Source organism: Cucurbita maxima, unplaced genomic scaffold (assembly GCF_002738345.1).
Source record: "Cucurbita maxima cultivar Rimu unplaced genomic scaffold, Cmax_1.0 Cma_Scf00014, whole genome shotgun sequence".
NCBI classification, from domain to species: Eukaryota; Viridiplantae; Streptophyta; class Magnoliopsida; order Cucurbitales; family Cucurbitaceae; genus Cucurbita; species Cucurbita maxima.
Window position 1 is genome coordinate 2395715 of NW_019272030.1, and position 25998 is coordinate 2421712.

Below are 25998 nucleotides of genomic sequence, written 5' to 3' on the forward strand. Positions count from 1 at the left end.
ATTCAATTGAATGCTTCATTGACATCGATCAAATGGGAATGATTGCCCATCCAAAATTGAAACGTGTTTTTGGTCCCCCACATGTACAGGTGTCATTTTTCTATTCGTTTATACGAGGCACATGTTTCTAGAATATGACAGGTGGAAAATCCTCTAGAATAAATAATAATCACTCATAACCTAAATTGAAAAAAATAAAAAATAAAAAGTAAACAAATTATTTTTTTTATTCAATTTCAATCAATTACGTTCACCAATTTTTTACAATAGAGATTAAAACTAAAACTTAATTAAGGGTATAAATTAATATACTCGGTAAAGTTTGAGGTTTAAATTGAACTCGGTAAAAAAAATGATATTTTTTTTAAAAATAATTAAAAATTAATTAACATTTAAAAAAAAAAAAGTATCTTAATTTTAAAAAATTTCAATGCTAAGATAATAAATTCGATACTTATTGGTTTTTTTTAATTATTATTTACTCTAAATTTATTTGAAATCCCGAAAGAAAATCGGTTTTACATAAATACCCCTTTGTGTGAACCATACGTCATGATATGTTAGGTCGGTTGCCCGTTTGGTCAGTTACCTACCGCAGACTTATAGGGTACGATGAGAACCCATGAAGGAGGATACGGATGTTTGTCCAGTTGTGTTCCTTATCCAATAGAGAGCTTCCACGTCAGATTGAGTCAGCGTTGACCATCTTAGAATGGGACCCACAAATCAAGAGTCCCTTTGCATTACGATTGTTTTTTCTTTTTTTAATTATCGTTTTGAAAATGATTTTGTGGAAGAAGGTTGGCGAAGAAGTGAGAAAAATGCTAAATTTTGTCGTTTAGTTTGGCATGAACTCATTGATTATTTATTTATTTATTTTATTTTAAAGATTCAAATTTTTTCAAAAAAATGTTCTTATAATTAGATAACTCGACCCATTCAAATTACCCAACTCAAATTATAAAATAGGGTTCGGTTAAATTTTTAAAAAATAAAAGAATTTGGGAGAATTTGATAGTCGTCATTTTAATGATAAGGTTTAACATAACAAATCTAAAAACATAGTTAAAATACGAATGGGTCGGTTAGTAAATCATTCAGATTAACGAGAGAAAGAGGTAAGATATTATTTTTTCAATTTACATTTTTTTTATTAATATATGTTAAACCACCTTACGTCGTGCGTGTCGTGTGGGATGGTATGAGATAACAAGTTGGTATAATTTTATTTGAAGAATGAAATTACACGTAAAAGAAAAAATTATACATTTTAAAGAGGTGAAATTATGATTTTTTTATTTAATTTTTAATAATATATATATTTATTTACTTATTTATTTAGAAAAAAACCAACAAAAGAAGAAATATGAAAAAGTACCATAGATTTTGATGTCAAATCTTGTTAGATTAGTAAGGAAGCTGTCACTTCAATATTGAGATAAATTTTTGAAGTGTAACACTCGAGTGATCGAAGTGTACATGAATTAGTTGAAACAGTCTAAATGAGAATGACCCGAAAGGTTAAAAAAAATTGACATTAATGTCGGTACCAATACAGTATTTCTTCATTTTCTATTTTTTTAATTATAAGAATTTCACATAATTAAACGTGTAGAACATTTTTTTAAAATGTATGTAAGTGTTGTGGAAATCGTTTTCATTCTTAGAAGCGGTCTAAGATAAGTGGACGGTGTAATTATATTACAGAAAAAATGTCAAGATGATTAGATGCCGAATTCGAAGGGTTTAAATTAAAAAATATTTTGAATAGAAACATATTTTAAAAAGAAAAATGAAGACTACTTGGGTGACTGCTTTGTATTTTTGTGCTTTATAGTACTAAAGTTTGGTTGGTAATCGATGAGTTATTCCCTTTTTTGTTCTCTATTATTAGTATTTTGATTTTATTTATTTATTTTTTGAATCAAAATAAAGTTAATATCTTCTTTGAAAAATGGGTTTCAAACACTTAATAATTGATTTTTTATTTTTATTTTCAAAATTTAGTTAAAAGTTTCAACTAGATTTGAAAAAATGGAAAAGGAAAAGAAAAAAAGAAAAAGAAATTAATATTATTAATAAACGCGTAAAAAAAAAAAAAAAAAATATAAAGGGCTATCGATGAGTTGTTTTGAAATATTATTTTTTTTTGTGTTTTTTTTTTATATAATTATTTTGGCTTTGTAAAAAGATATAATTATTATCTATGATTTGATATTTACTTTATTGATCGAAAAAATAAATTATTTGTGGAATAAAAAACTAAAAGATAATAAGATTAAAAAAAGTATATTAATAAAACATTTTTAATATTTTGTGTGGATAATTATAATTAAGAAATTATAAGACAAGAAGATGAACCCGACCGTACAAAATTCACTTTGTGAAATTATTTTTTTATATAAAAAGATTAAGATCTCGTTTGCTAATTATTTTATTTTTTAATTATATATATATAATTATTTTTATATTAAAAAAATTAAGATCTCGTATGATAATTATTTTATTTTTTAATTATATATATATATATATATTAAATTTATAAACAATAATTCTAGTATAGTTTTATTGTTTTATGACCTACAAAGCCAATAAAATTATTTTTTTAAGAAAAAATAATAATAAGCAAAGAACAAGAGGCTATGATAAATTCTTTGTTTTCATTTAAAAAATAAAATAATAATAATAATAATAATTTGTTTGAAATTAAGAAGTGACCCAAACCAAACTTGGAACAGCTAAGGATTAAATTAAATTGTGGGGTTTCTAAACCTAATTTTGTTTTAAAATGGATGGTCCAAATAGGGATAAAAGATTAAAAAAATAATTTTTTTTTTTAAATTTTGGGGTATTTTTTAAAATCACTGCCAATCTGTCCCTCTAATTGAGGCAGTCCACCATTGCCATGACCCTTGCCTAATTTTTTTAAGATTCTTCACACTTTAGTCCCTAAACTTTCATTACCTTTGCAAAGATGGGTACTTCTTTTATATTAATCACACTTCAGTCCACATGAAGCTTTACCCTATTCAAGCATTCACGATCAAGGCATGTTAGAACGTATTTTAGGTGGGTCAAAACCAAAAGACGGGAGATCAAAAAATTTTACAGTTAACTGGATTCAACAGTTCCTTCCTGCTCTTTTATATTTCCTTGAAAGGGTGCTCAAACGAATGGAAAGATCTCCAAGCTCGTGTATTTGAAAAATATCTGATTAAATTCAAACATTCACGATCAAGAAATACTAGAACGTGTTTTAGGTGGGCTAAATCTAATAGAAGGAAGATTGGAAAATTTTACAGTTCAATGGACTCACGAGTGCATTCCTGCGATTCTATTTTCTAGAAAAGGGTGCTCAAACGAACAGAAAGATCTCCCGCCATGATTCGTTCGACTTTTAATACGAAAAATATCTGACTAAATTCAACTGATACATCAGAGTTCAAACTTCAAAGAGGCATTACAACTTGATTGTTCTTGTTTTTTCTTTTTTTTTGAAGTCCAAGCTTCATGTAGTGACTAATTACACAAAGAATAAACCACACAGGAAATAACTCAGTTCACAGACAATGTTACACAAATTATCAACATCAAAGACGAGAATGAAAGCAGAGTAGATTTTGGCATTCACCTTCTTCCAGCAACCAACAATTAGAAGCAGCATTTCCACAAAATATAAGAGCATACCTTTAATGCCTGAAGTGAACAAATTCCGTTTCTCCAGCGTCTTTTCGACACCTGAATTTGATTGTTAGAATCATAGTTTGTATTCGGAATGGCTGATACGATAAACCTCGTCACTGACGAGTTTCTTTGGAAGGGGCATAGGCTTTGCTTTCAGTAACATTGGCATTGGCAAGAACCTCGGATGCTATGTCCCAGCTTCCGCTTCTGCGACCCCAACTTGAGTGACGAGCATCTGACCGAATTGTGGGTGCTCGATGATCAGAACCCAAACTAGAGTCAGCCTCAGAGACATTAAGCTGAGGACCAGTGCTCCCTCTGCTGCGTATATCCTCGTTAATGTCATCGATATTATGTCGCTGGGAAATCTTCAGTAGGTCCTCGCCAATATCTAGATCATCTTCAACCTTTGAACGTGGATCCCCGCCCAAATCATCTTGTTCAGCTGCTCCCATCCCGCGTAAAGGAGGGGCTGGAGGTGGCAGTACCTCCTCTTGCACAAAGGCTCGGAACTTGTTCTTTGAGGGCTCTACTTTTGAGCAAAATACTTCCAGAAAATTATTCAGACAACCTCGATTGTAGACATTTGACCTGCTGTCAGCTCGGTACCGGAAATTTTCATAGGTGGTCTGGAAAAATGGAGCGATATCAAGCTGGTTATTACACATCAAACTCACACATACTATAACAGTCCAAGCCCACCGCTAAGCAGATAACACACAGAGTACAATGCTAGACACCAAGGGTAATGCTAATTCCAGCCACAACTTTCAGAACTTCAAATTGAAGCTCAAACAATTCAGGCCTATATCTATCATAGTTGAGAGGCAGATACAGATCCATCATTAAATACAAAACAAAATTTGAAAATCAAAGACTCGACATCATTCGAAGTTCTTCCAGTGTTCTTCAATAAGCAAGCTTGTAATCTATTTATTAATAGGGTAAAGACATACGGTTAGTAAAATCCTAGCCAAATCCCTATTTATCCCACATGAGTATCCCACTAATTGGTCTTTCATCAATTGAGCATATCATATGTGGATGCAAAAACTGGATATTAACAAAGCAGGACTTAACCAACCTGGTTCGTGCCTATAAGGTACAAATGGAAGCCCGTGAGTCCACCGACGAACCAAAGAGAGATGAAACAGTAGGCCATTAGAATAACTGATGCAGGGGACTCCTTCATTGCCTTCCAGACAGTGCTGCTATTTTCCTCCATCAGAACTTTAATGTAAAAGGCTGACATTGCAAATATGTAGATGCAAAGAAGAGTTGAAGACGACACAAACATAAAGAAGTAGCGATAATTACGCTGCACAAGTACAAAAGATAATAAAAAATAATTTAGCTAGGACAGTCAAGAACTTAAAAGATAATAAAGTAATGGAGATGGAGTTTAAGAGCATACAAGACCAATGCATTGGCCAACCCACGGGCAATGGTGATCAAATTTTTGAACGCAATTGTTGCAAATAGAACAATGGGAGCAACGAGGAGGACGGTAGAGCATACATGTATCACAGTATTTCACCCTCACAGCAACACCATTGACTATAACTTCTTTTGTTCGAGGAAATTGTCGGCCTGGTGTTTGTCTTCCCCCATGCTCAAGTGATAAAGAAGACGCATAAGGAATTTCATCTTCTGGGGGATGTGAGTTTCGTGGAATTATACCCGGGTCCCGAGAGGAAGTAAGAAAAAGCAGCACCAAAACCTATGGAAGCAAACCAAGTGACCACTTTATACCAAATCTTGGGAACCCTTTTTTTTTCATCCTTCTCAAGCAAAAGTACATTGGAATTTCATATTGTAGTTAAAAAAATACATGGTCTCAAAAGTCGACCCGATACTTATAATCCTGGCCTGGAAACATTGTGAAATACAGGTGTAGACATGCCACAAGAATGTGCAGGTATGCAGTGAATATACATAATAGCATTAAGTTTGATTATTTGGCACAAAAGAACTATATCATTGAAATTTATATTTATCCGTGGTACCATAAATCCAGGATAAAGTATGCCAAAATGTGTTGCAGGACAGATAAGTTGCAATATTATTCTCGACTTTCCATAAATATTTCAAAACTTCTCTTGGAGTATAAACACCGTTAGAATATTGAACAAAACTTCAATGTATCTAAATATCGTTCTTTCAAACTTAAAAACCAAACAAGTGTTCTATTCACTGCTACGTCGATTTTTTGTCCCACATTTTAAAGGAGCTCTTCTCCAAGGAAAGTTTTAAAACATTTATAAAAACGTCAAAGGTAATATTGCAACTTTTAAAAAAATAGACGTATTTGTGAAACAAGGGGTAAAGTTCATAAGATAGCTCTACGAGGCGATTAACAGAATGAAAGCCTATATAATCTCTCATTTTTACTTTGATCTCTGTAGCCTCATCTATTTCCTTACTCCCCTTGCGTTTTCAAATGCATTCCCCACATATTCCAGCTATCTTTTGAATATCCAAGTTAAAATATATACCTAATACATCTCTGGGATAAAATTTTCTCCCTATCCTTTTATCCGTGTCATCTTGTATCCCCACTAGCATATTTTTATCATCGCTTTGAATAGATAAAATCAGATTGTTGCCTTCCTTACCATGACACAAGTGCACAAAGCTAGGCCTATACTGGTTATTGACCTACACCATGCTCATCCTCCAACTTAAACTTGGCGAGCATTATTCTAACACCTTAAGTGCCCTTGAAGGATCTATATAATAATGACAATCGTGACCGTGTTCAAAGCCCAAATCAATATGCTGTAGGTCAAATGATCAAGATTACAAACTCTAAAGACTTCAAATAATGTTTAAATGAAGACGAAACAGTGCTTCTAAGCATATTAATCCATAACATAAATAAACATGGCACACAATCTGAAGAGACTTCAAATAATGTTTAAATAAATGTCAAAACACTCAAACTCGACCAGACGTAAAGGTCAAAGAATACATACGTGGATTGTAAACACAATAGCTACCACCAGAACTGCATATCCAGCATTATATGACTCAAATTCATGCACAAGATTCCTTGCAACAAATGCACAAAATATTATAACGGGAACAGTGATCAATGATATAGTCACAAGAAGTGATCTCGCATCAGGCCCAAATATTAGCCTTCCTCCAAGGATAAACTTCTGCAAGAGATGGGTCAAAAAAGTTTTCAGAAAATATATTGAAGAAAACATGAGTTTAGACAGAGGAAAAACATTTGAACAAGTAGACTTTTTCACGGTTCATCTTAATCCAAATAAAAACAAGAACTCTCTCAACAGTCATCAAAGAGAATGCAACAGAACATGGTTAACTTGGAAAACAGCAATAAAGCCATTGACTTAACATTTCATTTTATGAGAAAAGCATACAAAAGAAATTCAATTCAAAATCAGAGATGCAACAGTTTCAGGGTGGATACACACATGTATTAGAGAGCCCGGGGTCGGAGTGGAGAGAGATCAGTAAACTGAACAAAAAAATCTAATTCCACGTAAAACCACGAGGATGAGTGGATGAAACGAAGGATAATTTTAAAGTCCAAATAACTAAAATTCATATGTAGAAGACGTGTACATCTGGCAATATCTTAGTTCAGATTCTAACTTCTCTGTATGGTTCCTTCATTTTCAGGATGATAATTAGAAAACTGAAACATGATGTATGATAGGTACAAACAACATTTTTACATGTCGTTTGTGCAATTAGTGCCAATATCAAATCCATTGAATACTGGGGAGTCGAAGGGGTTTTGCTGATGAAAATTTCTATAATTACTGATAATAGTTATCATTTAAAAATTTTGTTCAGAAAAAAGGGAACAGAAATAAAAGGTAAAATAATTCCAAATGAGACATGAGATGAGATAGCCTCAAAATATCTATGACATGAGATAGTTTTACTACAGCACTGAAGTCTCAGATTAATCCAAGAAGCCAAAATTATGCATAAGTACAAAGCTACCCACCATTCTATCCAGGGTTCCAGATCATAAACTCTGTTTGAAGCCCAAAATAGAACGACATACAAGAGAAAAATAGCACCAAGGGATATATACGAGAACATGCGTAATAGCCCAAGCCGACCCTCAGTAAATATTGTCCTCTTTGGGCTTTCCTTTCGGGCTTTTCCTTCCAGGCTTTCGCTCAAGGTTTTAGAATGCGTCTGTTAGGGAGAGGTTTCCACACCCTTATAAAGAATATTTTGTTTCCCTCTCCAACCAATGTGGGCTCTCACAATCCACCCCTGGGGCCCAACATCCTCATTGGCACACTACCTAGTGTCTGGCTCTGATACCATTTTTAACAGCTCAAGCCCACCACTGGCATATACTATCCTCCTTGGGCTTTCCCTTCCGAGCTTCCCCTCAAGGTTTTAAAACGCGGCTGTTATGGAGAAGTTTCCACACCTTATAAAAAATGTTTTGTTCCCCTCTCCAACAAATGTGGGATTTCACAACATGTCTACCTTCAATGTGACAGCAAGAGCATAAAGTAACATTTTTTCTTGCCAACATGTTCAATATGTTAATTGACCTTACCACAGGTCAAAAAAAAATTTCTCTATTTTGAATGTTCTGATATTTTAACTTGAATCTAATCTAATTTCCATCATTATCAGTGGGTCTAACAAATCTTCCCTTCCCATTTTACTGTACGTGAGGGAGATATATATACCTAGTTTCATGGGACAGGTTCCATTATTTGTAAATGACGATTGATGACCTATACCTATTCAACAGGATTAAATACGAAGAACAAACAAAACAAACTCCATTAAATGATACTTACAATATGCATTCACAACCTTTTACTCATAGTTTGAAAATCTACCAAAATGCCTACCATGATCTTGTTAATTTCACCCATAATTAATTAAAAGCACCTGTATTCCAAAAAACTATTTCCACAAGACCCCCAACGTCAGAAAATCTTTTCACAATAAGATGCATGTGTTAGGACATATCATGAAACTACTCCGGCCCCATTTGATAACCATTTATTTTTTAGTAATCTATCTTTTGAGAATTAAACTTATAACCACTTCTTTCTCCCATGTACATCTTTGTTTTGTTATCTACTTTTAATACATTTCCAGTTTCTTAAAAAATAAAAATATTATAGAAACCATATGTTAGAATTCAAATGTCCACTTAAAAGGAATAAATGGAAAACAACATTGATTACCCCCGTATGCTATCCATTACGTTTTTGAAAATAGTGCTTGTTTACTCATAATTTCTTTACGGTTCTTATCATCTTTTCTAAGGAAACATTTGAGTTCATAACCATCTTTTTTTTATTAAAAAAAAAAGTTTCTAAAACTTTTTTTTAGTTTTCAAAATTTGACTTGGATTTCGAAAACATCCCTAAATAAGTAGACAACAAAACAAAGGAACCTACAGATTGAAGTAGTGTTTACAAGCTTAATTTTCAAAAACCAAAAATCAAATAGTTAGCATAAGCAAACGGAGCCTTAGTAATCTCAATTCTATTCACAATCAATGCATTGGACTCTTGACTGCAAATAAACACCGTTAATATTGATCCTTCCGAGAGACTCACAGCTATTCACAACGTAAACAAAAGCCAGCATACACGTCCAATCTAAAATGGGTACAAACCGGAAGCTGGCTCAGAAAACAACACATATATACTAAACTCTAAACCAACAATTTGATATCAAAAGCAAGCCGCCTCCCCTACAACGAACTTAGGCCCCATATCTCCCTAAAACCTGCCTAGACAATAAGCTGCCGTTTCGATGTAGCAAAATCTTGACGGGTCTGTAAGGAATTGAGAGAGGGGATAGTTACGATTTAAAGAACCCATTTGCTTGAAAGAACGGAAAACAAGCTCTCTAGTCGACTAAACCATCGAGTTCGGCAATTTCAAGGGCAAGAAAAATAATAAACAAAAACAGGAAGTTTCGAATTTATCCTCGTTGCCTCCACTTACTAACCAAACCCCATGGAAATAACGAGCTACAAAAGCATGGAGACCTAATTGGACCTAATTTCAAGCTTCATCAAATCAAATGCAAAGCAATACAAAATCCAATCCTAAGCCACAAAAATTCCCTCGAAATTTCAAAAATCAAAGAATACGCAGATGATAAAAAAAGAAAACAAAAGCGAAATTGAATCGAAAACGAGCAGAGTAATAAGAAGCTCACATTACTCCCTTTCCAGACTTGGTACACGCGCTTCGCCATGATGGCACGGAGTCCTCTCGAAGCTAAGCAGGAAGAGAGTCGAATATTTGGAACTTGTGGACGCTCATTTCATCGGCATTCAGACCGACCGAGGTAAAAAAGCCACAGGGGACGTTTCACCCCGATCAGTCACGGCGATTTATGGAGCAAACTGAAGCTCGGATTCGGGTTTTTGCGGCTAATGGCGATTTCTATTTCCAATTCTGAAAGGATTTGGCAAAGGAACGAAGAACAGGATTTACAGCGTCGCCCTCGTTCTCCCCAACTTGTGTGAAAAATCTTTCGCGAACGAATTGAAAAACTGAATTGAGCCTTCGGGAAAGGAAAACTCTCCTCGCTCTGCTCGTTCACACTCCAATTTGGTACTTTTTTGCTTCCCTCTCCCTATTTTCAATTTTCAACTTTTTCCAGCGAAATTACACATTTAGCCTTTTATACCACTCCTTTGACCAATGGCTATGGTTGGGTTTAATTTAATATTTGAATGTTAATTATTTTCCAAAAACAATTAATTTATTGCCTTATCGAATATGTTTTTTCTCAAAATAATAATAATAATAATAAAAAAATAGAGTTGACATCTAATACTACTTGTCACACTCGCATTTTTCTGAGCAGCGGACTTTGCAATTGTGCAACACTCACTCTTAACATCGAGTGAGTCAAGCCAACTTAGATTTCCGTCGCCTACAGCTGGGCAACGTATGCTCAAGCCTTTGACCTCGTTTCGATAAGAAAGTTTTAGAAAACCGAGGCAGAGAAATTTTTGAAGGCAAGTTTAAGAATAAGAATGATTTTTTTTTTTTTCTATGATGTTTTTTATGATAACATACCTATTTTTAATTACTAATAATGTTAGTATTTTGAACTATTTTGTGGTATATAAAATGATGATATAATGAGTTTTAAATCAGTCAAATCATGGACTACAAGTGAGTAAGTTATAAGTGAAACAAGATAGAGTATAAAAACAATTGACTTTAGCTGAGTTGACATCATGGACCAATCAAACTATTACACATTAACAAATTATTAGTTGTTTTAAAAATAAAATAATTATAATAATATTATATTTGAAAATATAAAATAAATAAATAATTTTAAATTTATATTTGAATATTATTATTTGAAAATCAAAGAAATTTAAACACACAGTTATTGACATTATTATTATTCTCGTAAAAATATTAAAATGGGTAAATTGGACAAATATTTCTAGATCTATTCAAGATTGTTATTTCCGTCTTTAGAATGGGATCTGCAATCAAATTAAAGTCATAAACCAAATATACAGCAAATCAAAATTGGAACGGGCTCAATTTGTCGAATTAGAAGCCTTTTTGTGCAGTTCCCTTCTGATCTCGATAAACTACTCATAATGAATTAGTAAGAGGTCATGTGACAGACTCCATTCACGACCGATCTAATTTTTATGTATAAATATAAATATATACAAAAACTAATTCGTTATATATTTATATTTATCGTTAATAATTTATAAATTTATTAAATAAACATAATTTCGTAGTAATAATAAAATTTGTTTTTATATTTTTTTAGTATAAATTATATTAAAAAAATAATAAAAAAAAAATTGGTTTGAAATAAAACAGGGTTAATATTTAGAGGATTTTTTTTTTTTTAAGATGGTATATGATCAATTCTAAATGGTAAATTCTGCCCTTGAATGTCGACAGAGGTTATCGACTTGTTCAAACATATTATTTATTAACATAAAACATGACAGGACTCCACAACACTTCACATTATACATTTGTATTACCTAAATTCATTTCAAGAAACCTATCAACATCAAGCTCGTACAAGTATTTCTTCCTGAAAATTCGTACGATGACTTATATGCCCTTTCGTTTAGAGTTACTACGTGTTAAAAAATACTGGATTTTCATCTTAGGTCCTAATTCACATATACATAAGGTTATAATTGAATTTATGATGAAAATCGAGCAAACAAGACTCAAACAAGTGAAATTGCAGAACATATTAATTGCCACGACTCTCTACCCTAAGCAACATTGACTTTTTAGATATCACGACACTCTTTTGATGCCACGACTCTCTACCCTATGCAACACTTCTAGATGTCACGACACTTTTTTGATAAAGGGTGTCATGTTGTTGTGCAAGCTGAATTATGCATGATTCATGTGTCATAATGTTCTTTCAATGAATTCATACTGAATGGTATAATTGTTAAATAAAAAACTACTAAATATTTTTAAATTTATAAAGATAATATATTTATAAAAAATGGGAAAAAAATATCGACCACCCAATTAAATTTTAATTAATTTAACCAATCATTTTCTTTTGCAATTGAATAAGGATATTTTAGTCATTTTGTATTAATAAAAAATATTCTGATTCTTCCCCTTTTCTTTTTTATTTTGTTCATTTTATTATTTTCTTAGACCCCGTATCATTCTCCTGCGCGCGCCAAGCCCCGTCGAATCCAGAATCCGCAAGGTTTGTCTCTGCTTGTTTGGAATGTTTACGCTATTTCTGTTCGGATCTTCAGCTGTATTTTGGGCCTGTAATGATCGAATCTCGGTTATAATTGATTATTATTTCAGTGTGATATTACGATTGTGTTCTGAGCTGCTGCACTTAACATTGACTGATTATACAGACTATTTTATCACGTTCACCAAAGTGAAAGTTGTAGTGAGAAATTTCTTGTACATTGTTTTGTTAGTTCCTCCTCGTTTGACAATGGATCTGAAACTTTAGGCTGCTGCAAGAGAAACTTGAAAGTTTAAGCAATTTTTCTTGTTTAGTCGTTTGAACAAGTGAAAGGGATAAAATTACTCCGAAATTTGGTTCCTAATTTTTCAGTTTCATTAATGAAGACTTCGTATTCGTGATCTGGTCGCAAGTTAAATTGCTAGTTTCATTTGTTTTTTCTTCCGTTGTCAATTCGCGTTACACCATCTGCTGTATTTACTTAGTAATTAGGTCTGGTTTATTCTGTCAGCTTGATTTTCTTCTATGATTTGTACAGTATTTATTTTTGTTTCATAATCTTGAAGGTTGTCAATGAAGATAGGTTTTGCCCCTTTCTGATGTGTCGTAGAAGTTCATATTTGTTAGGAATTAGGAAAATGTGAAATGTGCCTATGAATGGATAATGAAGGGAAATTTTAACTGCATTGAAATTTAATGACACGTTTTTTTTAGAAATCTTAAAGTGGAGTTTATTGCCTTGAAAGGGAATGGAATGAAGAGTTCGACTCATATATCATTCTGTATTTGGATTTAGATTGTGTTACGGGATTAACTCAATGCTTTGTGCAGGTATTCAATGCGGCAGATGAAGAACGCGGTCCTGGCAGAACATTGATGATTCCAGATTTTTAATCCCTCCATGGTTAGTTGACTCCCGATTCTGATTAGATGTTTTTTTTTAAGATGTTCTTTCTGAAAAGGGTTCTGGAATAACTCCATGATATCACCTTTGGCTGTGTGCAGCATTTTAAAAAGAATTCTCCCATCTATCCATCTAGTCTCAGCCACTGACTATCTCTCCATCAATCTTCGATCCCCAAACTATTACCAACATCACACAACATTTCTGAAATAAAGTTCCTCCTACTGATTGCTAACATCATGTGAAGAAACGTCTCTCCCTCCCTCCCCATGGTCTCCCCCGTCCCAATATTGCTTTGCTAAAAACATATTCTACTTTCCTTCTGGATGACATTGTACAACTGCCACTTCATTAGTTTTCTTTTCTTTCCATCACCTTGCCCCATACAGCCCCCTCTGTGGTTACCAATACTTCCTTCTCCCATACTTTTTGCTGTCTCGTCCGATCTTCTTGGTTCCTGATGGAGTTAAATCTAGGATGCAACTAATTCAACTTTTGCCTGTCAAGACTCCAGTAATTGATTAACTCTAGGTGCTTCACCCACATTACCTGATTTGAATGGAAATTTGCCAAACTGATATTGTCTCAAGAAGTACTAGACCATCATTAGATGCTATCCATTTTTCTTCATTGTTGATCATAAAATTTAGTTTTTTTATTAGCTTTAAGACATGAAATCTATCTGATGATGATTGGGTTGGATCTTTTCTAATTCGACTGAATAGAAGAGCTTTTTATTTATTTATTAAATTTTTTTCTCTGCTTTCATCTTTAAACGATTAAGTTATTCAAACTAGACTGTCACCCTCTGGCTTTTCTGAAAATCTCAACAATTGACCATCATAATCCAAAGTAAGCCACCTTCTTAGTCCTACTCAACCTTACATATGAATTTTCTTAGTTGACTCAATCTTAGTAGCTAATGAGATTTCTGATAGGAAGAAAATTATTAATTCAATCTTAGTAGCTATTGAAGCTGTGGAATTTGGAAAATGAACAGTTGGATAAACCTCACAATTATAAGAAATCATGACTTCGTTGACTAGAAGTTTTTGGAGGATGTATTGAAGCAAAATGAATTTAATCCTCTATGTATTAGATGGATCATGGGGTGCATAAGAGGAAATAATTTCTATATTTTCTGATATAGTAGGCTGGGACAAATTGTAGTTACTCAAAGGCTTAGGCAGGGTAATCAATGTGTTATGTAGATTGATAAATGAAAGAACACGGGTAGATTCAATGGTAGTTTTTCTTTTTCTTCTTTCTATTAGGGAGAAATGGAGTCCATACTCTATAATCTATTGATGGTACATTCCTTTTTGTAGAAACAGGCTAATTGGTGGCGAGAGGGTAAATTATATGGCATTTATGGTAGGTTAAGTTGCATAGGTGGTGAATATCTTATGAGGTAGGTTGAAATGCTTTTTGGCACTAATCCTATAAGGGAGGAGTTACTGAACCAGTTGAAGAGACGATATTGGGGAGATTAGCATGATGTAAGAACTCATTGAATTCTAAAAGTTGCATATTAGCCCCGATACAATTGATTATGTAGGCCTTTTTGACATACATCTTATTTGTTTACTGTACTCCGAGGTCGTGAAAATAAATAAGTAGTTTCGTCAACAGTCTGTTCTTTAGTTTATAGCTTCTCTTGTATAAAGGTGTAAACTTCTGGAAGATGGATTGCTGTTAGACACTCTGGAATGTATATATACCACACTGTCCTTGATCTCAGTAAAATTTGCCTTCTAGATGAACCTTTCATTGAGATTTTTTGGTCACCTTTTCCTGTGAATATTTCATGGAAATGAGGCATTAATTGATGTATTGATTTATCTATCTTCTGATTTGGAACTTTACAAGAAAGTTAGTAACAGTGTTATTGTGTTTGAAGGATCAACATATTGAAGGGCTGCCACATTACAAAGATATCAAACAAAATGAATTCTGTTATCGAAAGTAAGATATTTTAATCATTTTCACCATCTCCTTCTTTTCAGTATGTTATATATTTCAATGAATGTTTTCATAAGTTTTATTGCATAACAGAATGTGTGTTTTTTTTCTAAGTGGGATAAAGCAGCTTTAACCATCAACCACTTTTAATTTGACGATAAGACAACTCCTTTCTCATCCACCTCAAAGAATGAATTTCTTCAGTCTTCTAAAAATTTCTTTGAGTTATTCTTGTGGCTGAATGTCAACTTGTGTAAAACAAAGATTATGGATCTCCTCCAAATGTTAATGCAAAGGGCATCATTTTCTGGAATCCTGTTGTCAAACAAGCTTCAAAGTCAGAAAACATTGATTTTATCGGAATGTGGTAGATTGACCCTCATCCAAGCCTTTCTCTCAAACTTTCCTACTTCTTTTATGCCATCTTTTTATGTCGTTACTCCTTAGTGGCTTCCGATACAGGTAGATTTGAGTAATTTCTAATAGGTTAGGTAAGTCTCTCATCCAGTCAGTTGGAACAAGGTAAAGCGTCAATTTTTTCTGGTTGTTTGACTTTGGAAACCTCTATTTATACTCTCTTTTATTGAAGTGGCTTGGGAGGTTTGCCTTAACCCCAAGGTTTTCATTTTATGATGTGATCCAAACTTCAATTTGGGAAGATTGGGGGGAAATGAATCTTAGAATGGAGCTTTTGCAGAACTTTGGGATACCATAGATTTTGCTTCTTTATAGGGTACTATTTCCCCTTTTGTTATTGCATTTTTTTTTTTTTACTTAATGCCAATTAGATCACATGTTTGCAAGCTTCTCTGGTTTGGGTTTTCTGTTTTTCTTTTCATCTTTTCAATGGAATGCACTCGTTTCTTGTTAATACAAAAAGGGTTTTCCTGTGGAAAAGATGCTAAATACGGAGTTTCAAAGGGAGTCTGGTGAGTAACCTAGCTGCTATCAAATGCTCCATAGGTTCTTAGAAGGACATTTATTTTTTGGGTTCGAAATTGGAGTTTTGGGTGGTTAATGGTGATTACATGAGATGCTGGGTAGACGTTTTTAAAAGGAAATAAGTCTCTCTTTCAAGTTTCAAGAATCTCTGCAATTTCCAACTAGCAAAACTTCCTTATTAGTCAAATTTGGTTGGCAGCCTCCCCTTTGGATTATCCAATAGAAGCAACTTAATTGTCTTGGAGAATTAAGAATGAATATCTCTGAGGGTTTCTAAAAAAAAACCTAGTTTCTATCCACCACTAAATTGGTGTACTACATGTGCCATGCTAGTACCAAAAACCCTTGATGTCTTGGGGGTTCAGGCCTTGGGGTAGACGTCGGTGGCCCGGGGTATAAGAGCACAATACCAGCTCCCGGTTATCATACACACTCTCGAGCACACCCAAAAAAAGAAAAAAAAAGAAAAAAGACAAAGCTGAAGGCCATTGCTTCATCAACTATCCTTTGGCCTTTCAATTTAGGCCTAATTCCTTTTGCGGGTTGATTGCCTCACCTTGCAACGTTAAAAGCCTTCTCATCTTTGCCTTGGCAGTCTTCCTTTTCATTTTGAAGCTTGAAGCTTGTGACCAAATATGATAAGTATTTTTGTGATGGTAACCAAGCCCTTTTATGTGTACCTCAACTAATTTCAAGAGGACAGTCGTTTGACCCTAGAAACATCTAGTTAATAAATTCAGGGTTTAAATATATCAGCCACCATGGCGCTTGAATTCATACTCTAGAATCACGTTACTTTTTTCACTTGCCCTTGTGGCTATTAGGCCAATCAATGGTAGTTTAGTTTTCACAAGCCTTTAATTTAATTTAGTCCTGAACTTTCAAAATTACAAATTTAGTTCTTGAATTTTCAATTTTTTTAAAGTTCAAGGCTACTAGATACAAATTTGAAATTAGTTCTATTAGATACAAAATTCAAATTTATATCAAGTAGAATAATTAATTTTTTAAAAACTTAAATTCTCAAAGACCTATTAGATTCAAAATTGAAAGTTTATGGAACAACTAGATACTTATGAAAGTCGGAGACCAAATAAACACAAACCTCAAAGTTTTGAGGCTAAATTTGTAATTTAACCTTTAATTCTTATAGTTTATCATTATCTTTTTCGAATTGAAGTTTAGAAATATTTTTTTGTAACTCCCTCAGCTTGGTTTGAGGCTCTCCTCACCCCTCTTTGGTTATGTTGTCATTTTAAAGAAATAGTTTCTTGTATTACAAAAAAAGTTCTATTGGAAATTTTATGAATGTTTTTTTCTCCATAGACACAAGAAGCAGAAGGAGGAGGATATTGCCGTCTGTGTCTGCAAATTTGACGCTAACGATAACGATAGTGGTTGTGGGGAAGGGTGCTTGAATGTACTGACCAGCACAGAGTGTACTCCTGGATATTGTCCCGCTGGTGTTCATTGCAGAAATCAGGTAATCACGAGGCTACTTGATAACAGGTCTGTATAACAGATTTCATATACAGTAGTTATTTATTAATATTATTTTTAATTTATTGTCCAATCATTATACTATGAGGTACACTTTACTCGATGTGTGTGAATGAATTTGTGTTTGACTTATCTACTGATTTGCAATTAACATTCTTGTGGTGTTTCTCTCTTCTTTTGATTTCTTTAAAAATTTGTTCTACTATTCGTATGTGAAGTATAAATTCACGAGGCCTTCTGCTATGCTCTATAGTGAACTCTCTGTCAATCTGTATGTTGTTTACAAAATATGCAATATAACAGTTACTTGGGCCCGTTTGGCAACCAATTTATTTATTTTATTTTATTTTTGTTTTTAGAGTATAGGTATGTTTGACAACCTATTTTTTTAAACATAAAATTGAAAGTCGTTTTTTGAAATATATAAAGAAATGAGAAAACAGAAAAAAAAAAAAAAGGTATTTAAAAACTAGTTTTGGTTTTCAAATCAGGCTGACCGTGTGTGGTGGGGGTATGGGAGATATGCATGGTGAGTTGTGGCTTGTGACTTTGTAAGTGAATGTCTGTGTGGCCGTCTCTATCTTCAGCTTTTGTTTTGTTTATTTGTTTGTTTTTTCTTTTGAGTTCTTTTAATCTTTTAATATGTTAATTTAATTCTTTCCATGTATAATATATTATTTCGGGTTCAGAATTACATATTATTTTAAACTAAAAAAATAACAATATGTTATTTTGATTTCTTTTTTCTCAATAATATTGCTAAATATAGGTAATTTAAATCAACTTGTAAAATTCAATGACTAATTTGTTAAAAATTAGATTTTAGGGATGAAATCTTTAATTCAATGAAATATAGAAATCAAAAGTAATTTTTTAATTTATTTTAACATTATATCTTCATAGATTATGTTAAAACGCAGGTACTATCTTATTAGTTAGGCAACCTTTAAAAATAATAATTATTTTTTGAGTGCTTTATTTAAATGAAATGTTATTTTTCCAAGATAAAAGTAAAGGGTATTGTTTACATTATAAACAAATTTAACTAATACATTGTTTGTAATATATTTGACTTTTTTTTTGTAAATTTTATTGTGGGATTTGATGGTCATACTTTAGGACATTGTTTGGTTATTTGTCTTTTGCTTGATGTCACTAAAAAACATTTTTAATCTTTCCAATTGTTGTATATTATAAAAAAAATGGTAAGATATGATTTGGTTTTGTTATTGTACAAACAATATATAAACATAACATAAATAACAGACACTCCTCAGTTGTTATATTTTTATAAAACCAAAAACCAAAACACAATTATAAAAAAATTAATAATTTTTTTAACATTAAAAAGAAAACTAAAAGTACTTATCAAACAAATTTGGTTTCTATACATCATGTTATAAACTCATTTATTTTATCTTAAAAAATTAGAGTATGTATATTAAATATATTATAAATTATACGATATTGTAAAGTAATAATGATGCGAATTATATAACATAAACATGGTTTTAAATTAGTTACCAACAGTTTAGAATCAACCTAATATTTAGTTGTTAACTAGAACTATTTTATGGTTTATAAATATATTATCCAATACATTTTGAACAATTGTAAATTAGGATCTAGATTCTAATCTGCTTCCAAATGCATATTGAAAACATGAAAAAACATGAAATGCCAATCTGTTTCTTATTGAATCTTTTGTTTTTAGAGTTATGTTTTCAGATCACTAACCATACGCCTTTATATAATCTAGTTTTACAATTGGTCTGTTATTGGAAGCATCTGTTTGTATGCGCCTGGAATGAGGATTAGAACGATGGTTTGGAGTCGTTACTTGTTTAGCTAAACTAAACTGTCCTTCAATTCCCAATATGTAACAGAGGTTTCAGAAATGTGAGTATGCAAGAACAAAATTGTTCAACACTGAAGGTCGTGGGTGGGGCCTTTTGGCGGATGAGAATATAAAGGTATTTACTTGACAAGGTAGATGTATTTGTTAAGTATCTCATTTATATTGTTGTATTTGTCATATGTCTCATTTGACGATTACTGTTCTTCAATATGGGATCAAATCTCTTTTATTTGTCCTTTTTATCTGCTGGTGCTTATACTTCGTTGATCCTTACAGCCACCTTGCTAATGTGATCAGATTGATGATTTCATCAGTGTTCTAAGGTGTAATTGATTTGAAAATTTTATTTTTAATATGATGTTGGAATATCTCCATTGGTTTTTGGGTATACAACCAAATGTTTGTATACTTTTCTTATAATAGTGATCAATTAATTTGGTTCCGAAGCAAGATGCAGTTGATGATTTTGAATAGTAACAGACTTGAGATGTAGCTTACGCACCAACTTGATTTTAGTATCAACTATGGCATCTTTGAGTCCTGTTATTATATTTACTCACCCAAATCTCATGTAGCATAATAAAAAATCATATTTGTTAAGATTGCTTGCTACAGAGGTATTCTTGTGCCAACAACAAAAGACTTAAATGAGGGAAGTTTAATTTTAAATTCATCTTTACTTGACTAACTAAATTGAACTTTCTTCTCTAAAGATTGTTTTCCGTTTCTTTTTGTTTCATGGGGACAACGTAGAGTGGACAATTTATTATTGAATATTGTGGGGAAGTTATATCTTGGAAGGAAGCAAAACGGAGATCCCACACTTATGAAAATCAGGGTAACAGATCAATTTTATCAAATTTCATCTCTTATGCGCAATATAGAAAATTTAGATAATTTTCTATACCTTGATGGTAGGACTAAAAGATGCTTACATCATCTCACTCAATGCCTCTGAATCAATTGATGCAACTAGGAAGGGAAGTCTTGCTAGATTTATAAATCATTCGTGGTGAGCTGTTTATCCTGAATATACCATATATTATATATACAATATATATATATATATATATATATATATATATATATACACACCAGGGGAAGAGTGAAAGTATGCCAGTAAACATAATTAACCTTTATTACTTTGTTGTTGTCGTTAATTAGTTATTACACCCTTGCAGCTGTCCAAACTGTGAGACAAGGAAGTGGAATGTGTTGGGTGAAATAAGGGTTGGAATATTTGCAAAGCAAGACATTTCCATTGGGACTGAATTGTCATATGATTATAATTTCGAATGGTATGGAGGTGCCAAGGTTCGCTGCCTCTGTGGTGCAAGCAGCTGTTCAGGATTCCTTGGAGCCAAGTCTCGTGGGTTCCTGGTAATTCTTTATTTGTGGAGTAGTTTTACTTTTAAAAATAGAGAACACAAGTTGGATATGATCATGGTTCCTGATGAGAGGGTGTAAATTCATCACAAATTGGATAACTGCAAACTTTTTTTTTTGTGGGTATTTTCTTACGTACATCAATCTGTTTTCCTTGTCAGGAGGATACCTATTTGTGGGAAGATGACGATGATAGGTAAAGTCTTGTTTATGGAAAATATCCAATATTTAAGGTTTGGGTACCAACAAACTGAGGGCCTTGGTGGAGTGAGAAAACTTCTCAGTCTAAAGCCAGGATGTAGTTAGATTTAGTACAAATGAAAATATTTAGAAAATGATTCAGTTATACCTGTTGATTAATTGCATGGATGGTTCAAGGATGTCTCTGAAAATGTTATGATTTGGGAAGCAATGCCCCAAAATTCTCTGGGCTTCATGTATGCATGGAATTAAAATTTGGGTGTTAACCGAATTATATTACGTTTTAAGAGTCGGGAAACCCGAGATGCTTAATAACTCGTGTAGGTGGCTCATGGCTGAAAGAACTCCTAACCAGATTACAATAACATTTGATTGCTATGCCAAATTATTGATAATGTTTAGTCCCAATTAGTCAACATAAAGTGATCGTATTATTAGCGCGGTTAATGACAATGCTTTCATGAACAGCAGTAGTATTAAATTTGTTGCATTGTTAGTATTCTTTAGTTTTCTATCACAGCTATTTGAAATTTATTATTCAGATATTTATATGGAGGCATTTTTGTTTTTTCATGCTCTTCTTGCTTATTTTCTAACAAGACAGCCATTTATCATCCTGCTTGGTTTTAGGTATTCTGTTGAGAAAATTCCACTGTACGATTCTGCAGAGGATGAGCCATTCGTTAAGCTCCACACTGTATTAAACAACCCATATTCTGAGTTTGAGGGTTATCTGAAAAATGAGAACCCAATGATCTTGGACGATAATTTGGGAGCTGAACAGCAGCTGGTATCCACTGCATTAATTGATACCTCGAAGAATTCAGTCCAATTACAAAATATAGTTGTGGGAGAAATTAAAAATGAAGCAAAAGAGGAGCCAGAAGACCATCCACAGAATACGCAGCAGACCTTTTCCCAGCAGAATGCAATGATATCTCGAATCCGAAGTAACACCGCATGCCGTAATTATCGCATTGGACCTGGACCTGCGGCCAAAAAACGAGCAAGAAACTTAACGAATGGAAGGACGAAAAATTTTACCCTGAAGCAAGTAGATGCAAAATATGTTGCTCGATTGTTAGAGTTGAAGGAAGCACAAGAAGAAGTCTTACAGTATGAGGTAATAAATGCGTTTTACTATAGTCTTGGTTGTGTAGCTGTGGATTGCTGATAAACTATCCTTTCATTTGGTGTCTTTACGAGAAAATACTTTGGTAGGCTTCAAAACCATTGCTCCGCTGATATGTTGTTAATTTTTTCATGAAGGAAACGAAGAATAAAGCTACCTCCGAACTTGATTTGTTGTACAATGAAATACGACCTGCCATTGAAGAATATGAGAGGGACAGCCAAGACAGTGTAGCTACCAGTGTTGCGGAAAAGTGGATAGAAGCAAGCTGTTTGAAACTGAAGGCGGAATTTGATCTGTATTCTTCTATAGTCAGAAATGTTGCTTGCACTCCTTTAAGGTCAGGTGTCTCTACTGAACCTCAACCTCTTGAAGTGGATGGCGACAACGACCTGAAATTATTAACTAATTAGTTTGCTTGTCTCATATTTAATTACTTTGGTAAACCATTTCTGTCGTTCATTGGTTGATGGTCGGGGCACGCTAGTTCTTATGGGAGCCAGCCTGCAGGGTCTGTGGAGCAAAGTGTACTCAGGTTTGAGGTAATCGAAGCCTTCAATTATGATCGTATTTTTCATGCTATTCTTTCAAGGATTATTGTCTCCTATCTGCAACCTAGTGCTGCACTTGTTTTAAATCGGAATCATTTGATCTGATAATTGTAAAAGTGGATTAGGAAAAAAGAAATGGGTTTAGATAGAAATGATAGTGAGAAGCGTTTGATTGAATTAAAAGGCATATTACTTGCATTGAAGTTAGAAAACATCAACCCTGTGGGTTCATCTGCTGTGTTTCATGTTAATTTGAGTTGCCCTTGATCATTTAAACTTTGAGTTAATTTAGTTTTTTCTTTATTAAATTTAAAGGCATTTTTCGTAGTTTAATGTTTTGGTGTTTTTTTTCTTCAATTTAGTCATTATTGATTAAAAAGTTTTAAATTAGTCTCTTGTATTTTTACTGTTTTCAATTTAGTCCCGTATATATATAGTTCTCATTTTTTAGTCCCCTGCTATTGATAAATGTTAGAATTGATTGACGATAAACTTAGAACTTGCATGACATAATACTTAGTATTCTTCCTAAGTATTGTACATTTAACATTATTGGCTACTTGAGAATAACACAGTTGGTCAAGGTGTTGTACCATTGATTAAAAAGAATTAGAGGTACAAATCCTTATTCCTACATGAACTAAAAAAAGTCTTTATCCATTGTAACATAAGGGACGAATTAAAAAAAATATCCAAAATTTAAAGACTAAAAATATGTATTGAGCCTCAATTTAATATAAAAGCTGATAAAGATTTTAGTTCCTTGAATTCTCCCCTTGAAAATCAAAATCATATTAATCATATTGATTGGTCTGATGGTCAATAATGGTCAACAAGGACTGTGAAAGTAGTAAAAGACCTCAATTGAATAAATTCAAGCCATGATGACAGTCTACCTAGAATTTCGAATCCTATATGTTTTCTTGACAACCATATATAATAAGAACAGACAATTATTTTGTCAAAATAGTTGAGTTAGTGCATAAACTAGCATAGAGACTGTAGTTATTTAAAAATAAACCTTCTCTTCGGGTGAAATCACTATTCATTCTAATAAGAATTAAGTTTAAAAAATGGTTAAAGTAACCAAATACAACACTTGAATTTCTGCATAATCTTGCCACAAAAATACTTCTAACTCAACCACTAGCTATGATTAGCCTCCCCACGAAGTCTCATCTTGCTATAGGGAAGTCTTTATCTATTGATGAATCTCCATAAAGACTTCAATTCAACTTCGAAGTCAAACAACCAAAACTAGCACCCACCCAAAATTGTCTCGCTATGATTGCCCAAAACAGCAATTTGGAGGTTTGAGATTTAAGTTAATAAACTAAAACTAAATACAATGAAAAAAAAAAAAAAAAAGAACAAAACAAAACAGAAGTTGTCTTGACAATTTGTTCTGGGATTTCATTTTTTCTATGTCGATTCTCCTGGAGTGGGATTATTATTCTAATTGATTCTTTTGTGTGTAATTTGTTTGGAACATTGATGTATGATTTCTGCACTCTATGACCTCCTTTCATAGGCTGCACACGGTCTTTTATTCATTCATTCCTGTGCTTCTGTGCTTCTGTGCTTCTGTTATATATTTTCTTTACTGCTTGAGATTTATGTGTCTTTCATCCATCAACTTTCAAAATTACAAATTTAGTTCACGAGTTTTTAAATTTTTTTAAATTCACTTATGTTCTACAATGCACAAAATTGAAAGTGCATCGACTTTTAAGACATTCATATTTTGCATTTGGTATATTCTATGCTCTTTAGTAGTATAAGTTTACCATTATTTTGAGAATTTGTGATATTTCTGTACCCGGAGTGATATGGAATACTCTGGAAAATCACAGAGCTTTCTACTCATTTATTATTGAAATGTGAACTACAAAATTATTTTATGTAAGAAATGAGACCCGTAAAGCAGGCAATGTTGCTGTTTCTACACGGTGGAAGTATGTGGAGTCTGGCTGACTAAATTTACTTCGAGTCTTTGTTTCTCCGTATTCACGGATTTGATTTGAAAAAGGAAATGCCGTGTGGGTCCTTCCGTTCATGATTTTATCTTTTGATGCAAATATCCTTCTGCTTTAAGCTTTTTCCACTAAAGAAAACCTTCATGGATAATTCTCCAAATTTATTATTATGCTTTTGATGCTAATTCATCACAGGTATCGGCTCTGGACTACAGGGAAATGCTTCTGTTCAACCCATCCATTTAAGGTACTTAAGTTGGAAAGATTCTCTGAGACCTTCAAGAGTTTTTTCTTATAATTATTTGGTGCTGTGCTGCTGAACCCTATATCACTCTTAATTGATATTAACCTTCTATCGTTCTTAAATGATATTAACGTAATTGATAATAAGTAGTATTGGAATTTTTGACGCATTATGCATAAGTTTCAATGCTTTTCTATTTTCTTTATGAAAATTACATAACGTGTAGGGTCGGGGTGGGGCTTGAATGTAGGAGCAGTAACTATTAACATCAAATAGTAATTATTTGTTCGAAATGTTATTGTTTATGAGTTTTAACAAATATATTTACTTCAGAGGGAAAAAACTATTGTTAAAGTCTGATATTTGACTGACATATGAGGAAGAACAGCATATTTCAGAATATTCATAGGATCTTAATTTTAATATTTGTTATTAATACTATTAGTCCACAGACATTCCCTTATAAAATCACATTACAAAATTTTCCTTTACTATATTTTTTTTTATATAGTAAAACTAAAGCCATATCCTTACCTAATATGGATTGGATTGTTCTTTTGTCTTTCTTTTAAGTTCACATTATGTCTCTCTTATAAGAAGGTTAGCTTTTTAATTTATTTATTCTTAAGAAAATATAATTTTGATTGCATTTTAGTTATGAACTTATACGTCACACTTGAATCAAATTTGAATTAAATTTGAATTGTTACTATTTTTTTTTTCCATTAAAAGTTTTAGTCAATGTGGCTTTTCCTAAGTTAAGAGTAATGCTTGAGTTAATTGAACCCATTTTTGAACTGTTCAAATGTTCTATTGAAAGCTGTATTATTATTATAATAATTCAATATAGATCTTTCATTATTCCGTTTGGATTAATAAATTATAGGATTGCGTTGTCAAACAAACTACTCTATTGGATGAGTGTTTTGGGCAAATTATGAAA

General features: G+C 32.7%; 2 protein-coding genes across 4 annotated transcripts; one reads left to right on the plus strand and one right to left on the minus strand.

Annotated features, from left to right (window-relative positions):
• Positions 1-3379: 3379 nt before the first annotated feature.
• LOC111489251 (protein S-acyltransferase 8-like) lies at positions 3380-9915 on the minus strand. The gene is made up of 5 exons (XM_023137382.1): positions 9877-9915; positions 6660-6845; positions 5099-5404; positions 4769-5002; positions 3380-4313 (listed from the first exon to the last, which is right to left on the minus strand). Exons 1-5 carry the CDS (start codon positions 9913-9915, stop codon positions 3798-3800), a joined length of 1281 nt encoding a protein of 426 aa, XP_022993150.1. The 3' UTR covers positions 3380-3797.
• Positions 9916-12337: 2422 nt separating this feature from the next.
• LOC111489302 (histone-lysine N-methyltransferase ASHH1) lies at positions 12338-25258 on the plus strand. Of its 3 annotated transcripts, none has more exons than XR_002719355.1 (12): positions 12338-12402; positions 13231-13303; positions 15204-15268; positions 17534-17690; positions 19594-19680; positions 20319-20403; positions 20484-20577; positions 20747-20945; positions 21113-21147; positions 21783-22275; positions 22422-22826; positions 25007-25258. XR_002719355.1 is itself a non-coding variant. In XM_023137446.1 (11 exons), exons 2-11 carry the CDS (start codon positions 13301-13303, stop codon positions 22695-22697), a joined length of 1494 nt encoding a protein of 497 aa, XP_022993214.1. In that variant the 5' UTR covers positions 12338-12402; positions 13231-13300; the 3' UTR covers positions 22698-23105. The 3 variants fall into 3 exon arrangements, 1 of the variants encoding a protein (XP_022993214.1); XR_002719356.1 differs by having other exon boundaries at positions 25027-25258; XM_023137446.1 differs by lacking the exon at positions 25007-25258 and having other exon boundaries at positions 22422-23105.
• The last annotated feature ends 740 nt before the right edge of the window (positions 25259-25998 follow it).

Bases quoted from the DNA above. Each gene is read 5' to 3' on its own strand.
- LOC111489251 (XM_023137382.1), bottom strand. From the start codon at position 9,915: ATGGCGAAGCGCGTGTACCAAGTCTGGAAAGGGAGTAAT. The intron at 6,846-9,876 runs GTGAGCTTCTTA...CATCTCTTGCAG, and splicing joins AAGTCTGGAAAGGGAGTAAT to AAGTTTATCCTTGGAGGAAG. The intron at 5,405-6,659 runs GTATGTATTCTT...TTGCTTCCATAG, and splicing joins CTATTGTGTTTACAATCCAC to GTTTTGGTGCTGCTTTTTCT.
- LOC111489302 (XM_023137446.1), top strand. The intron at 20,404-20,483 runs GTAACAGATCAA...CCTTGATGGTAG, and splicing joins CCACACTTATGAAAATCAGG to GACTAAAAGATGCTTACATC. The intron at 22,276-22,421 runs GTAATAAATGCG...TTTTTCATGAAG, and splicing joins AAGAAGTCTTACAGTATGAG to GAAACGAAGAATAAAGCTAC.